Source organism: Erpetoichthys calabaricus, chromosome 13, assembly GCF_900747795.2.
Source record: "Erpetoichthys calabaricus chromosome 13, fErpCal1.3, whole genome shotgun sequence".
Lineage (NCBI taxonomy): Eukaryota > Metazoa > Chordata > Cladistia > Polypteriformes > Polypteridae > Erpetoichthys > Erpetoichthys calabaricus.
In genome coordinates, this window is record NC_041406.2 from 60,562,046 (window position 1) to 60,579,068 (window position 17,023).

A 17,023-nucleotide genomic window follows, 5' to 3' on the forward strand; every position below is an offset into this window, starting at 1 on the left:
ATAGATTAAATAACATGACATTTAATAACTACATTTTCAAGTGTGCCCTGTAATATATAAAAATTTTGGATTTCACCAGAATAGATAATATATTGGATAATAGCAAGTAGTGCTTACAGGGTAATGTAACTGAAAATATTTGCTCATGCCAACCAGAGGAATGCTCAGAGAAAGCATTGCTGTTGACTGTCCATCATTTTTCACTATACGCTACATAGCCATGTAGCATATTGAGCATAATGGTTGTCAGCTGCCTAAACAGAAGCTATTTTCAAAAATGGATACTTAGGAAAGAATTGATCATAAATGGGAAGTTACTGTCTGGGAGTATTTCAGGAATAACACTAACAGTAACAAGAGCAACTATATAATTGATGACATGGTGGCCTGGTTTGTGGAAATCAATTTAAGAGAATATGGCCAAAATAAGTCAAGATATGACAGGGAATGTTTGCTGAAAAAAATAAATAAATACATAAAATAATCTGCAATAAGTAGGTTCTGCTTAATGGACAAGTTTTTTTGATTTTATCCACATTAAGTTGGTAATGTAATAATTTTTTGTAGGGTGTTCGTGGATATGCAGGAGAGCAAGGAAAAAAAGGGGACAGAGGGGAAATTGGAGAAATAGGTTCACCAGGTCCACCAGTAAGTCAGTCTATTACTTAGTTTAACTTTAATTAATCAAGTATTCTTATAATATTAAATACTGTATCTGCATAACTGCAACTGTATTTCAGGGAAAGGATGGACAGAAGGGAGAACCTGGTTTGACGGTAAGTATAGTGTATGTGTTATCTTTCGTTATAATTTAGAATATTTAGATCCATATCCAAATATCTGCCACTGTTACGATTTATTGCATTTTGCAGTATAATTGAGCAAATAATTTAATAACAAAGACTATTGAAGACTATTGAACTGTTAACAAATACACAAGGAACAGGAACAAGAAATAAGTAAATATAAACAGAAAGCATGCAACAAAAGAGAAAAATATACATGAACAGGGAAAAACAGAGAAATAAAGAAAATTGTTAGTTAATAAAGCCCAAAAAATAAATCCAAGCACATCCTGAAAACCAAGATAAGGGTCCAAATCAGGAGAAGATTCTACCACAGTATTCAATTATATCAGAATGGGAGCACAAAGCTATGGGAGTAACAATAGCCATAACCACAAAACAAGCTAAAGTCGATGTGAAGTGAATTTTGGGATTTCTGAATCGGTTACTTTGATTTTTATTGATCATTGTTTTTTTATCAATACATCATTTTTGGTTTCAATTTCATTGTGAGCACCACCATTTTACATGATTTTTTATTTTTGGCAACAACCTCCATTAAAGGACATGTGAACAGAGTACACTGAAATGTTTACTTGCATGATGCTCATCCAAAATTGAAGGTCAACCCCTGTTGTCATTATTAGTTTACAGTTCTATCCTCAATTGTAAAGCTCAAATTTGATTAAACAAGTTTCACATTCAGTATTTATTAGTGTATACAGTATACAATGTACAGTATACACTGAGTAGGAATATATTTATTTAACAATATTTTAGCAAAAAATACATGCGTTTTGGATGTTGTGAACATACAACTGGATAAATCACAAAATATCACTAATGCAAATCATTCACTAACAGAATAATTATTAGCCTTCTAATGTTTCAGAAGATTTTAAGGACTGAGGCTTTAATATAGAAAGTGGAAGAGATTAAAATGAATGGTGGAGTTCAACATTGTGGATAAATAAAGTGATGTATTTTGAATATATTTAGTATCTTGGTGTTAAAACAACTGTCAAATACTATTTTTTCAGGTCCAGAGCTTTTGCTAAAATTTATGAAAAATACATTATAAATGCATTTAAGGAATACTACACCCAAAGTGATAATTATTGGACTGCTACTGACTGGACATGTCAGTTAACATGATGAGGAAGATCTGATAAAGCAAAATGACAGGGGTGGGAAAAATATGCATAAAAAATAAAGAGTACTCAAAACAGGCAAAGTACAAAGCATAAGGGGATCAATATACACAGGGAGTAGTCTCCAAAAATAGCAAACAAATGCAGAATCCAAAGGCATGCAAAATGTTGGGACACTTCACTCTGAACCCTAAAACTGGATACAAAGCATTAAACTTGACAAATGGCTTTTGCAGAGGCCAAAGTTGACAATGCCGGAGCACACTGAAATAGGCCAGTGCTTCATTTCTATGCCCCTCTCATCATGCAATTTAAGTTTGTTAAGCGTTGTCAAGAAGCAAAGACCATAAAAACCCTGGACTAAATACATACCATTTTAATTAGTTTTACATTTTCTTTATTTAATGTAATTTATTATATGAGGAAAATACAAAAATAAATCAAAGAACTAAAGAAATCCTAAGGAAACAAATTTCAAAATAGTCAAAAATTCCAAAACTAAAGATTACATTTTCAAAATTACAAAATAACAAACTAAATATTCAAACTAATTAAAAATGTAGTTCAGTAATTAATCAAATCAAGTCAGCTACACTAAGAGACTGTAAAGAAACACACTGTAAAGACCACTGTAAAGGTTTGGGGTTTTTAGGCCCCGTATACAGTGGAACCTCGGTTCACGACCATAATTCGTTCCAAAACTCTGGTCGTAAACCGAGTTGGTCGTGAACCGAAGCAATTCCCCCCATAGGATTGTTTGTAAATACAATTAATCCGTTCCAGACCATGCGAACTGTATGTAAATATATATTTTTTTTAAGTTTTTAAGCACAAATATAGTTAATCAAACCATAGAATGCACAGCGTAATAGTAAACTAAATGTAAAAACATTGAATAACACTGAGAAAACCTTGAACAACAGAGAAAACTAACACTGCAATAGTTCGCGTTATAGCGCTACCAACCGCTGGCTAAAAACACTTTTTTTTAATGAGTTTTAAGCACGGGGAAAAAAATGAACATTTGAAAAAAATCCATAATTTAATAAACCACCAAGAAAAGTAACATTGCAACAATGCACACTACGAACCAATTGCTGTAAACAGAAGTGAAAACAAAATCAAGCCCAGTGCATTCTTTAACTGCCTTCCTACCTTATGCATCCAGCTCTCTCTCTCGTGTTGCCTGTGTGTGTGTGTCTGACTCTCTCTCACACTGCCTGTGTGTTTGCGCGTCTCTCTCTCTCTCTCGCGCTGCCTGTGTGTGTGCGTCTGTCTATCTCTCGCGCTGCCTGTGTGTGTGTGTGGCTCTCTCTCTCTCTCGCGCTGCCTGTGTGTGTGCGTCTGTCTGTCTCTCTCGCGCTGCTTGTGTGTTTGTGTGTGTGTGTGTGTGTCGCACGCTCTCTCGCTCTCTCTCTTGCTCGCTGCACAGGAAATGCACAGAGAGAGACTGAACATGTACAAACCGAAAGGGAAACTGGCTTGTTCGTATACCGAGTGTGTAGTCGTGAACCGAGGCAAAATTTTGGCGAACTTGTTGGTTGTAAATCGATTTGTACGTGTACTGAGACGTTCGTGAACCGAGGTTCCACTGTACTGTAAAATAAAAGGGTTTTTGTCAGTAAACTCCAGTACAGACAAGCAACAACAAAAAGTGGCTGGAGGACAATTTATAGTAACGGACAGGAAGTGATGAAATTGATGGGGTAGTCGTGATGGTAGGTGGGTAATTGATGTCATCATGAAGGGACCAAATGTAAGAAAGGAACCCAGAAGTGGGTGGGCTCAATGGTCTTCCGGGTATGGTCATGGCGGCAGTGCTTCGTTCTTTCTGGAAAGATAGAGAGGTTAGTACCCTGCCATTGTCCCCTAGCATGACTTGTTCCGGTGCCCGTCGGGTCCTTAAGCTACTCCCCATGCACTTGTGCGTGACAAGACAAAAACCAAAAACAAAGAATTAGAAGCCAAATCAAATGAAAATGAGCAGAAAGTGAATAAATGAATTAAACCACGAAGCCATACTACAGCCCTTAGCTAGTGCCAACAGGTTCCTTAAATGCCCTAAGCAAGTAATAACAGGGAAACAGACTTTGTCAAAAAACATAAAGAAAGTACAAAAAGGAAAAACAAAATGGGGTAGGGATGTGGTAGGAATTAAATTCTTAATTAAAAAAAGAAACTTATCCTCTACTAGAACAACTTTGATAAAACTTGTTTGAGTCAGGAACCAGGCAGGAGGAGACTTATCCATTGAGTCTTTAATTTACTGCTCAGCAAATGCTGAAGAGGGAGCATTCATCACAATCGTCTGTTGCAGAATGATCAAAGTAATTAGGGGAGAGGTCCATTTTATAATCAACTTGATTTACAGTGCTTATTAATGCATACATTTACTCTGATTGGTCTGTTGGCTTATACCTAAATAACTTATCTAAATAAAAGTCTATTAGTCTCGTCCGTTGCGAGAGATGGACGTCTGAAGCGGAGCTCCGTTAGCAGCAGTGTTATTTTTTAATATTATTTCTTTATTATCCTGAGATATCCTGTATTTATCCAACCCGAGGGTTCTACTGCAGTATATGCAAGCATATATAAACATGGTTGGTAAGAAAGGGGCTCAGAAAGAAATGGAAAAGAAAACTAAAGCTACATCCAAACCCAGAGCAGCAAGTCCAAGTTCAAACTCAAGGTACGGCCTTTCAGAGACTGACCTGGAACAGCTGGGCGAAAGCCCTGACTCCTCAGGACCATGGTCCGCTGCATCGTCTCCAGTTGAGAGTGAAATGGGAAGCGAATGTGTGAGTGACGCAGGTCACAATAGCTCGCCAATTGGAGAAGATCATTTGAAACTGGAAAAGGCCTTGCAGTCCGCGCTTTCACCAACTCCACGCGAGCCGGGAACATTAGCTGTAATAGAGCCCACTGCTTCACCTATGGTGTTCGAAAGCAGAAATGACCTGTCCGAACTGAAGGTGACGATCGCTGCACTAAAGCAAGAGATAAAGAATGATATAAAGAAAAGCGAGAAGGCAAGTGACAAGCTGCTATGGCGGGAGCTGCAAGAGCTGCAGCAGGATAACAAAGACTCGGAGAAATGCGTATGCTGGATAAAATTGAGGAACACATTCAGGAAAGCGCATCTAAACTGAGCACACTTGCCAATCATCTGGAAGATGTTAAGCAGGCATTCACGACACAAATTGAAATAGCCGCAAATCTAGCATCCACCGCTGATGGAAAAGCAACAGCTGCCAGTTCCGAATGCAAAAAACTCGGAGACAGACTTTCTGCTCTGGAAGATGGAAACAGAAGGAATAATATTAGAATCGAAGGTCTGCCTGAGAATCATGAAAGTCCAAACCCAGTGAAATTCGCAGCTGAACTTTTTTCTAAAATAATTGGAGAGGACTTTAAATCAGATACCGAGATAGCAGTAGCTTATCGCATACACAGATCAAATACCTTTAGATCTAGGTCTTTTATTATCTGCTTCGAGAGATTATGATATAAGCTAGATGTGATAGGCACTCCTCAGATGCAAGCAAGAGATTATATTTGAAAATAACCACATTAGTATTTTCCCTGATTTCTCTCCTGCAACAGCTGCTAAACGTGCAGCCTTCTACAACATTAAACAGAGGTTACGGCAAGCCGATATCAAATACAGCCTCTTGTATCCTGCCAAACTGAAAGTGGATGTTCAAGGCCAATACCACGTCTTTTCAAGCAAGGAGGAAGCAGAAAAGGAATTAAGAAAGCTGATCCCGACACTATTCTGAAACACAATAGTGAGTCGCATCCTGTCATGGCATGGCAAGGAGATATCACCTGCTATCTGATCCACTTGTAATGATACGGGTATTATAATTATACATCCTTTTCATTTCTCGGACGCTTTCTGTTTATGTTTTAATTACAGTTATAGATGTGTGTGTGGAAGAAATTAACCCTTTTTTTTTTCTTACTACCCTAAAGGAGACTGTTTAACATCATACCCTTGGTTTATTGTTATTATTGCATTAAGACTTACTATGCTCATCCTGGACCACTGTCTAACACCATCCCCAGGGTTTATTATCTTATTACTTTAAGATTGCTGAACGTTATATTATATATTTTATGCTTATAGTTTGTTAATGATTATATTTTAGGCATATAGTATTTAAACTATATTGGCAATAGATATCTGTACTAAAACGCCGCTGCGTGGGGGATTGTTTTGCTATGGACGTGTTCTATCTCTAGGTATGTCAGAGGACAGAGACTTTGTGAAGTGGGGTCCAGCCTCATGTGGGGAGGCAAAAGGGGGGGGGGGATAAGGGGGAAGAGAAAGAGAGCAGGCTATATCTAATCTATCCTTTTAATCCTTATAATTATAACTACCAACGTAACAACAGGCTTCATGACAATAACTCTTGGGGAAATAGGAAATTAAGGTTAAAGCTGTCTCACTTCCAGTTAAGACTATAAAATGACATCAAAAACTCAGAATCAATATCTCCATGATGGGACAGTCAACTTTGTGAGCTGGAATGTTAAAGGCCTGAATCACGAATTAAAGAGAAAGAAAGTACTCTCTCACCTAACAGGTTTAAACACTAAAATAGTATTTTTACAGGAGACCCATTTACTAAGCAAGGATCAGTTCTGTCTGCAAAAGGACTGGACTGGCCAAATGTTCCATTCTAGCTTTACAAAGAAAACTAGAGGGGTGGGAATTCTCATACATAGAACAGTCCCATTTGTAGCATCAGATGTAGTATTTGATCTGGAAGGGAGATATGTGATGGTCATGGGCAACTTATTTAACTGTAAAATGATTTTGATAAATGTTTATGCACCTAATGTCGATGATAAGGAATTCATACAAAACATATTTGCATCCATCCCCAATGTGAATACTCATAAAATTATAATGGCCGGGGACTTTAATTGTGTTTTAAATCCACTCTTAGATAGGACTCCTGTCACAGATGGTCAACCCTTCATCTCACTCTAGCTGGAAGAATTAACATTGTTAAGATGAATATTCTTCCTAAGCTTCTTTTTTTATTTCAAAACATTCCAATATACATCAATTAGATTCAACAATAACCTCATTTATTTGGAACTCAAAACATCCACGTATCAAAAGAGTGACCCTACAAAGACCTAAGGCAGAAGGTGGCATGGCTCTACCTAACTTTCAGTTTTATTACTGGGCAGCTAACATACAAGCTATAAAAACCTGGAGACAAATAGATAAACATACACAGGTCTGGTCTGCAATAGAAGTAAAATCCTGCAGTACTTCTTTATATTCCCTGCTTTGTGCCCCAATAAATGCAAGGTATCGGCAATATACTAACAACCCAATTGTGCTTCACTTACTCAGAATATGGAACCAATGTAGAAAGCATTTTAAGATGGAGAAGCTTTTATCTGTGGCACCTCTGCAAGAGAACCACCTCTTTCAACCCTTGCAAACATATGCAGTTTTTAATATCTGGAAAAGATTTGGGATTAAATTGCTCAGAGATCTTTATATAGACAACATCTTTGTATCCTGCGAACAATTACATTCCAAATTTAACTTTTTAGGTACACATTTCTTTCACTATCTTCAAATTAGGAACTTTGTTAAACAGAACCTGCCCGATTTTCCTCATCTTGAACCCTCGTCCACGCTGGAAAAAGTATTGCTCAATTTCAAGGACTTAGACACCATCTCTGCAATATATAAAATTATTTTACAGTCCCTCCCTTTCAAAGATCCAAGAGGACAATGGGAAAAAGATCTCTTAATCAATATATCTGAAAGGGAGTGGAAAGTAGCAATGCAGAGAATTCACTCGAGCTCCATATGCGCAAAGCATACAATTTTTCAACTCAAAATTATATGTCGAGCACATCTGTCTCGCCTAAAACTGTCCAAAATGTTTCCAGGGCAAGATCCAACCTGCGAAGGCTGCAATCAAGTCCCAGCCTCACTGGGTCACATGTTTTGGGCCTGCACCAAATTAACATCATTTTGGACCAAAATTTTTAAGTGCCTTTCAGACAGCCTTGGTGTCACAATCCCTCCTAACCCATTAACAGCTGTGTTTGATGTACTTCCAGATGGGTTCAAAGTGGAGAAGGACAAACAAACTGATTGCATTCACTACACTTTTAGCACACAGACTTATTTTGCTAAACCGGAAGAATCCTAACGCTCCTCTTTTAAGTCAGTGGGTAACCGATGTTTTATACTATTTGAAATTGGAAAAAATCAAATATACAGTTAGAGGTTCTGTACAGAATTTTTTTAAAACCTGGCAGGATATAATCAATAAAATTTTAGAATAAGCTCTTAAAGCACCGAGGAAGCAATTATCTCCACATCTCTTTTTCCTCTCCATGCATCTCTACTGGTCTATTAAACTAATAAATTTAGGTATATCTACAAGCCTTAAGTTTTACTCTGTTAGCCATGCTCTCTCTCTCAGGGGTGAGGATTGACTTGTTTTTTTTTTTTTCCTTCAATCCTATTATTTGTCAAAATTGATTGATTTGTATGAATAATTACAATAAAATCAATTTGAAAAAAATAAATAAATAAATAAAGTCTATTCTACTACACTCTTGTTCTTCTTATATCTCTTATGTACAGCTATTACCCTTGAAATCTCTGTATATGAGACAACTGTGCAGTCTTGTTGTTTACAGGGCATCTGCTGATCATCTCCTAGCACATTTTTTGTATTACATCAACCATTCTCATAATACATTCTTGTCTTTTGTTAAATTAACCATTTCTCCTCATGACATTTTTAAAACAAATGCTTGTATATTACAATGTGGACTGCAAATCAAAATATTTACCTGTTTTTATGTTCAAATTATTCTCTCAGAGGGAATTAAACTACAAAAAAATGAAAGAAAAAGATTACAAAACAACAGAACATACTGATGATTCTTTGCTTTCACAAATAGTCTCATGATATTTTAGAGAGAAGTGTGTGATGTCCTGATCAGGTCTGTTTTTTCGATTTTTTTTAAATGTCTCTTTGACCTCAAAAAATTATTCAAGGGGTTTAAAATCTCAAGGAATCTCATGGCCACATTTGTTTTGTATTCATTACCTTTTTAGCAATTTGAGAAATAAATTATGATCTCTCAGACGGCATATTATTTTCCTTATGGGCAGCACCAATTTGATGTTTATTTTTTAATCGTTGTAATGTCAGGCCTGTTGGAAGTGTGTGGTGTGTGACATCACCTGGTCAAACGTATAAAGGTCATCCACAAGCACTTCCTGGTTGTCCAAGATTGGACTCGTTCAAAAGACATTTGTGTTAACTATTTGTTGTTTTTGAAATTCATGGTTATGGATATTTTGCCCTGCTATGATTTACAATGTACAGTTTGTCTATGGTCATGTGTTCCTTTTTATTCTTGGTTATCTAACTTTACTGCGCTGTTTTCTCATTATAATTCTTAAAACAAGTCTCAGCACTGTTTTCCTAACTATTAGTTGATTTGTTTATGACAATTGGCTTGCAGTTTTTTTCAGTGGAGACATCTTCTGATTCCAGTTCCACCCAAAGCTACAGCACCCTTTTGCAGTCAGTTAGCATGAAGACTTTGAGCAATCTGCAACGGGTACTTTGTGACTTACATTAGTGGCTCCAGAGATCTTTTCTAATGCAATTCCATATTCCTATCACTTATTTGGCAGAGAAAACTTCATTTATATTTCTTTTCATAGTGTAGTTTAAGTTCATTTCATGGATTAATCTGCGGTTTTCCTAATCAGAAAACCCAAGCTGTTTCCTATCACCTGAGACGTATATTTAAACAGTTTCTTATTGACTAGCTGCCAAAAATACTGTTAGCTGATGTACAGCATTTTTACTCCTACTGGAACATTTTTCTCATATTCACTCAAGTGTGACTAACAGCACTTTGGAGTACCATATAATGAATGTTTTATTATAAGTACATTTATGGAAACTAAATTATTCATGTGTAGTTCTGTCTGCACTGCTTGGGTACATATTATTTACAATAAGATGTGACTTTTCTCCACTGACATTTTTCATGATATTTAAACAAGCTTAAAATTGCACTGCAAACATCTTACTAGGCTATTAGCTGTAAAGAGCATTGTACTTCATTGGTAGCTTTTTGAATGAATGCAAATAAACTGACTGCAGTTCTTTTCAGTGGTGCTATTACCAATTTTGCACTTGTCGTTTCAGTTAACAAAGCAACTCTGGGGAAATTCCTGTCTCCCTTGTTAACATATTCATTTCTCATGGACAGAACCAGATTCTGAGAACAGAGATTAAAGATGCCAGGCATTGTTCTAAACTGAATGTGATTTTAGTTAATGACATATCTACCGAAGAAAGTGGCAAAAATAATAAATGCAATATGACGAAAATAACTTACAATACAGTAATAAAACATCAGCTGAACTTTATGATTTAGCAGATTGCAACATCATTTGGAGAACGATTGACTTCTTTTCCTAAAATCAGACTTTGCAGGTGCAATCTGGACTGTTAAATATTACTGTGCACTTCTATACCCTCATGGAACTCTTCTATATAAATTCAATCATAATATCCTTTGTTGTTTGAATGTTTTGGCTTTGTTTCGTGTGATTTATCCGATTTGCACACTAAGGACCTTATTTCAGCCCAATGATCTAAAAATCCTGTTTGTTTACCATTGATGTGAAAATAGCTGAACCAGTTTTCACAATTTTTTTCTTGTAGGCTGCTGTCGCTCCAACTTATAATATGGGTTGGAACCAAAAAATGCATGACTTGAAAACAGCTGGGTCGAATTTCATGAAGGTTTGCATGCATACTACTGCTGATACAATTTAAAATCTACACTTTAAGGCCTTTCAAAAGTTCCATCAAGAAACGGGGTGGTATCATGCCAAGTTGATGATGATGAATGATTTTGACTTTCAGTTTTTCCTATGTATGTGGTGTGTTCTCAGCTCAGCAGCAGTAAAAGTATTATTACTCTATATGTGCACCCAATAAATATTAAAAAAAATATATTGTCTTTAAGGAAGTCTTAGTGTGAATGAAACATTAGCAGGAAAGCTCTGTACCTACTACCATTATAACTCTCTCATTTTTCATATGAGGACGCATGATAAATAATGATAGGAGAAAGTTTTCATACCAGAACAAAATAATTTTTTAAAGAACGGGAACAAGAAACTCTCTAAGACAGGGGTGGGCAAAGTCATTCCTGGAGGGCCGCAGTGGCTGCGGGTTTTTGTTCCAACCCAGTTGCTTAATTAGAAAACGATCCTTGTCAATAATTACATTTCATGGCTTGTTAGTGCTTTAACTCTGCTATGTCAAGTCATTCTCATATCCTAGATTTTTTTTTCCATTCTAAGGATATCATCCAAATACTTTGAAGTTTAAAACGGATGGGTAATTCTCAATCCTTCACTTTTTTCTCTTCTCTTTCCTTCCAAGTATTTAATTAAACCAAATATTGCACGATAAATACACACAGGTGTAAAGGGTAACAAGCAAAATGGATAACTGCTGGTTTCTTTTGTCATTTGCATCTAATTGCTAATAAGGAGCAATTAAAAACTGAGAATGCAGCTGTTTAAGACTTAAATAAGCAATAAGGGTTCAAAATCTTAATGAGGGAGATAACTAAAATGAAGCAGAAGTGTTTCTAGAGCATTAAGTGCTTCTTATTAAGCAATTGGGTTGGAGCAAAAACCTGCAGCCACTGCGGCCCTCCAGGAATGAATTTGTCCACCCCTGCTCTAAGATGATAATACAATGATGATGATAAGTGTGCTCATAATTCCAAGAATAGTTACATGATAGAGCAGTGAAATTGAGAGTTATAAGAGAGGTAGTGTAGCTTAAAGATGTGACACTTGCATTTCAGACAGCAATGACAAAATGGTGAACATTTTAAAAAATACACAAATATTTGTGTGTTTATACCTTACAAATTATACAAACATGCGTGGACAAGGCTGGGTACTTTGGCTAGTAAATAATAAAATTGTATGTCAAGTGATAATGTATTTAAAATTATAATATTAAAATATATGGATAGTAATGAGAGACTGATGTTTCATCCCCTTCAATTTTGTTGATGTCCATAATTTTATTTTTGTTTTGTGGCAGGTTAATGAAATTATTAAATTAATCCGAAAAATGTGTGGTAAGTTCAATTATTTTTCTTCAATGTGTTACCTGATTGCAACAAATTACAAAAAGTAGAGATTTCGGAAGTGCTGAGTCCTGGCATATGGACTTCAGTTTCCATATTGACTATCTCAGCTCTTTTGACTTCCCAGCCCACCTTTCCACGTTCTCTTTTCCTCTCTCTGCCTCTCCTACTTTTCACTTAACTAGATTTCAGTTGGCACATGTGATCCTGCCTTTATCTCTTTGTCTCTTATTATTCTTCTAAACTGGACCACTCAGTCCCTTCCTTGGCACATCCCCTTACTACTTTTCCTTTTACGCAATCCTCTGTTGTCCCTCATCTTTGTAGCCCATTTTTCCCCTGCTCTTCTAGTACCTTTTAACACCTTTATTCTGTCTGCCCTTTTGTGATTTGCTTTACTCCTCTCATTCTGGATTCCCTCATCCCAAGCCTCTTCTCATGAACCCACAGTCCACCTCCCAGCTCTCCCACATAGTTCTGTGTAACCTCGGCTTTCAACTGAAAATGGTATGCAGAAAGAAAAGCAGTGTTTCCAAAAAAAGAACATAATTCTTCATCCTTTAATTCTTATCATTTGTAAAATAATCACAAAGACAAAAGAAAAAGGTTTGAGGATCCACCTTGTATATTTGAAATCAGCAGTTGAAATTGATAGGTCTTTATAAACATGAGCTCTAAACAGAACTGTGACTTGTTACAAAATGGCTGCTATATATATACGTGTGTGTGTGCGTGTGTGTGTGTATGTGTGTGTGTGTGTGTGTGACATACAGGAAATGATGTAATAGATGGGTGTAGTCCTGGAACCGGAAGTGAAGTCATGAGGAGGTGGGATCTGGAAACAACGAAGAGGAGGTGGTATGTGAAGACTTCTGAGGTCCAGAAGAGGGCATAAGATGCTGGTTGTTCTGTAGGTCTGCAGGGGAAAAGGAGAAAGAGTTAGAAGGTACTGCCAACCCCTGATTCGGTGGGGAAATACAAGTATATTGTCTCCCATGCGCACGTGTGTGACACATGTTACTAAGGAAGTCAGTTTTTCCATTTGCCATTTAATTTTCAGAATGGGATCCTTGTTACCTTCTAGTCTCTACTGAGCACTTCTGCTTTTCCAAGTCCATCAATCCACCTTGACAAGTATGGATCAATTTTCATGTTGAAGGTAGCTAACATGTAGAAACAACTGATGCCCCCTTAAATGTCCTTCAACTTTCCTTTTCCTGTTTTTCTTTCTCCAGTTTCTCTTTAATAATTGCCTCTGATGTTTTCGTCAGATCTGTTCTGTCTACAGACCTTCTACCAGCTCTCTGAACCATTTCACCACACACATCAAACTGTTTCCTCTACACTGCTTCGTATTGTTTTCCTTCATTCAATGCTGTGCACAAGTGCCATCCTGTCTGATGTCAGATAGTCTTGTTTGATTTCTACCCTCAGGTCTGTTTCAAGTTAGCTACTATAAAGAACCACTGTTTATTTTCTCTTCCGCCATTTTTTAAAAGACCCAAAGCATTACTTCTCCAGCCTTTATACTTTTGCCATCTCCACTGGATTTCCACCTAAACTCATGCTATAGTGTACATTTTAATGGCTGACTCAGCTCCTCAAATCTTTAGTCCATGTATTTTTGTGTTCCTTCATAAAGCCTCCAGTTTTTCTCTATAAATTGTTGTGTTTGAAGAGAACTAAAAGGCAAGTCCTCTAAGACAGTCTTTAGACTTAGAGGGGACTTAGGGACTTAGAAGGAAAACCATTAGAATTGTTTGTAAAGGCTGGTACATTAGATGTATGATTAGTAACCAAAGGGCTACTGTAAACTCAAAATCAAAGAACCACACAAAATAAAACCAGAATGTGAACCAGTTTTCACTGTTTGTTTATTTGTACTCAAAATAATAAGATGATATCACCAAGGTGGTGTCAAAACATAAAGAATCATTAAAAAAAAAGAATAGGCAAACATTTGAAACAAATACTTAATGCATTCCTGTCACCTACTGTATCTACCACTTCTGACTCCTCACCTGAGATATTCTTAAAGGATCACTCATTCTCTCTTCCTCCTTCTATGCTGCAGAAAGAGTTTTCCCTCACCAGCAGAATTTCTCCCAGTTATCATTCATCACATGCAAGTGCCACTGCTTTATTTCATACCCTGGGACTGCTTATGTTTTCTAAAATGTTGCTCTATTTCTGACTCTCTCCCACCTTAATTTACTCTGCTCTTACATTACCATTTAGCCTTGGACGTAAATGAAGTAGCCAGTTTCTCGTATTTTATCAAAAACTGTTGGTCATATTTGAATGATAGCTTCCAATTTCTAGATGCCTAGATTATCATTATTAATTTAAGTATCCGTGCTATCAGCTTTTAAAATGTTAAGCTAGTTTCTTCATATTTATTGATTTTTTTAATATTATCTTGTAACTTTTGCAATTTTCTTCTCTTGATTTTGGCCATATTGTTTATATCAATATGTCCAGTGATGTTCACTGCTAGAAACAACAACATTATGTAACCGTAATTTAAGACATTCAATATTTGATTCAAAAACTATTGTTTGCTAAGTAGTAGGGTAATGCAGCTTAAGGACTTTATCCTTTGTTTTTTGAATGTTGGTAATTTATACTTTTTTTCATTTCTCTTGGTATTTTGACGTAAGCCTTCTTTGGATTCTTATTTTTCTTTTCATTTCCCAGTCATTTTATATTTATTTGTTGATCTCCAGGCACATTTTTGATTTCTCATATACGAAGTATGGGGAAAGTATTGTAATTGTCCAAAAATTCGACTTCGAGATTTTGATGAACCTCAATGTTTTAGACCTCCCTGAATCCGGAAATACAATTTTTGTAATTATGTCTGTGTGTCTGTCTGTGTGTGTATGTAAACATGATAACTTGAGTACGCTTTCAGATAGTTCAAACAAATTTTGCATATAAGTATTAGGTACAAAACATAGATTTCTACCAACTTTTGAGCTATTTCTGCTAACCAAAAGTGGTACTTTACGTTTTATTCATGCAGTTGCAGAGTCCGATTTATTCAACTTTACTTTTATAGTAATTGTTCAATATATTATTAATTTGATTTGATTTGTTGTTGATGGTTCTTTAATGAACATAATATAAAAATATACTCATTGTCTTGCAGTTTACTCCTCAAATATCCATCCCCATATCTGAGTATACAAGAAAGTTTAGGGGAGACTATTCCTGATTTTTCCCATTGACAATCACAACACCTACTGTACTGTGCAAAGGTCTTAGACTCTTTAAATTGTTCACAATAATATTTGTTTTAAATGGTTATTTTATGTGTTCTGGATTAGTGTGTCAGTAGAAAAGGGAATTTTTTAGAGCCCCATACTTCCTATTTTGCAAAAAGTGAAGCAATACAGTGTGGACCGCTGGGGCACATACAGCTGCCCTAACCCTGACACAGACAGGCAGGACACAGATTTACCACACAGCACACCGTTTATTTACACGTGGGGGTGCTTCCTTCACTCCCCACAGCAACATAATAGCCAGAGCACAGTACAGCAAACTAAGCACAGTCCCTTCTTTTTGCCAGTCATTCTGCCTCCACTCCTCTTCAGCAAGATTCATCCACCTCCTCCCAACTCTGGCTCCTCAAATGGAGTGAGGTGGCTCCTTTTATTCTTTTCCTGGGAGTGCTCCAGGTGACTCATTAGTATTACCTGGAATCACTCCCAGGTGTGGTGGAAGTCCATTATAGGGCTCTGCAGCTCCCCCCTGGTGGCCTCCTCAGAACCCTGTACCAAACTCCAAGTCCTCTTCGGTGTTTCCAGATCCCACCTCCTCATGATTGCGGGAATCCGTGGAGCCCAGGATGGCTGCACTCAAGCGTCCCAGGGGAGGTAGTGCCTTGGACATTCTCTCCTCCCTGATCCTTCCATCCCACTGGCATCTCGGCTGGTTAATGGCCGAGGCCACCCGTCACAACAGTTCAGTGATCTGAATATGCTTAAATAGTTAAAAAACGTGAGATCTTTGCAGGCATATAGCCCAGTGCTTGATTAAACAAATATATCGAATAGGTGGTAATGATCAATGTGAAGGTTGAACCAAAGTGATTAACAGAAACACAAACAGCTGTGTAGATGGAATACAATCAATCAAGGGACAACCACACTAAAAAGGCAAGGCTGCAGTAGATGCAACAGTTTAATCTGCAACTCTTACACCAAGGTATAGCAACAAGACACAGTGTGGTGCAGCAGAGTGAATGATGAGGCAGGGCAAAAGCCTATTTAATTCCAACAAAAAATAATAAAATTAAGGAAAAATATGCTCTCGCAGGCGTTTTCTGCTAGGGACAATTCCCTTTAATCAGTGCTCTAAGTATTTGCTATCATGGTCAGATCCGAAATGAGATGCCACTTTTTTGGAGTATTTTCCTTTTATACCATAAGGGGTGGGGCTTCATTGGCTTCTTTGCCCTCAGGGGAGATTTCTCAAGGCTCTGAGGGAAAAAGGAAACAATGCTGTTGGTGACTTTGCCACCTCTTGTACCAAGTTGGTACCACATACTGTACCTTAGGTGAGCCTGGAAGACAATCCTTTAGCACACATGCATAACTGTGGTCACCATCAAGTCTCTCCCAAGCAGAAATATTGTGGCAGGCATGTGTTTCCAGATGTGCTGCTCAGGCTCTTATGCAGAAGCTCAAACAAATGGGCAAGGCAGAAGACCAGAAACACAGTGGTTGGCCATTGTAAACTGAGTGAAGCAAACAAGAAATATATCAAGCTTACTTTCCTTTGAATTCAGAAGATGGTTAGCAACGCTATCAGCTCCAAAATGGCAGAAAACACTGGGAGCCTGGTACAATCATTGATGGTCTCGTGAAGTGGGAGAACTGTGAC

At 37.1% G+C, this 17,023-nt stretch overlaps 1 protein-coding gene across 1 annotated transcript in view; it reads left to right on the forward strand.

Moving 5' to 3' along the window:
- The window catches only part of LOC114663754 (collagen alpha-1(XXVIII) chain-like), a 179,102-nt gene that overhangs the window by 159,602 nt on the left and 2,477 nt on the right, over nucleotides 1–17,023 (forward strand). The window contains exons 29-31 of the mRNA XM_028817679.2: nucleotides 568–648; nucleotides 741–776; nucleotides 12,088–12,124. Of these exons, the coding sequence (XP_028673512.2) occupies nucleotides 568–648; nucleotides 741–776; nucleotides 12,088–12,124 (154 nt within the window). The remainder of the gene's footprint in view (nucleotides 1–567; nucleotides 649–740; nucleotides 777–12,087; nucleotides 12,125–17,023) is intronic.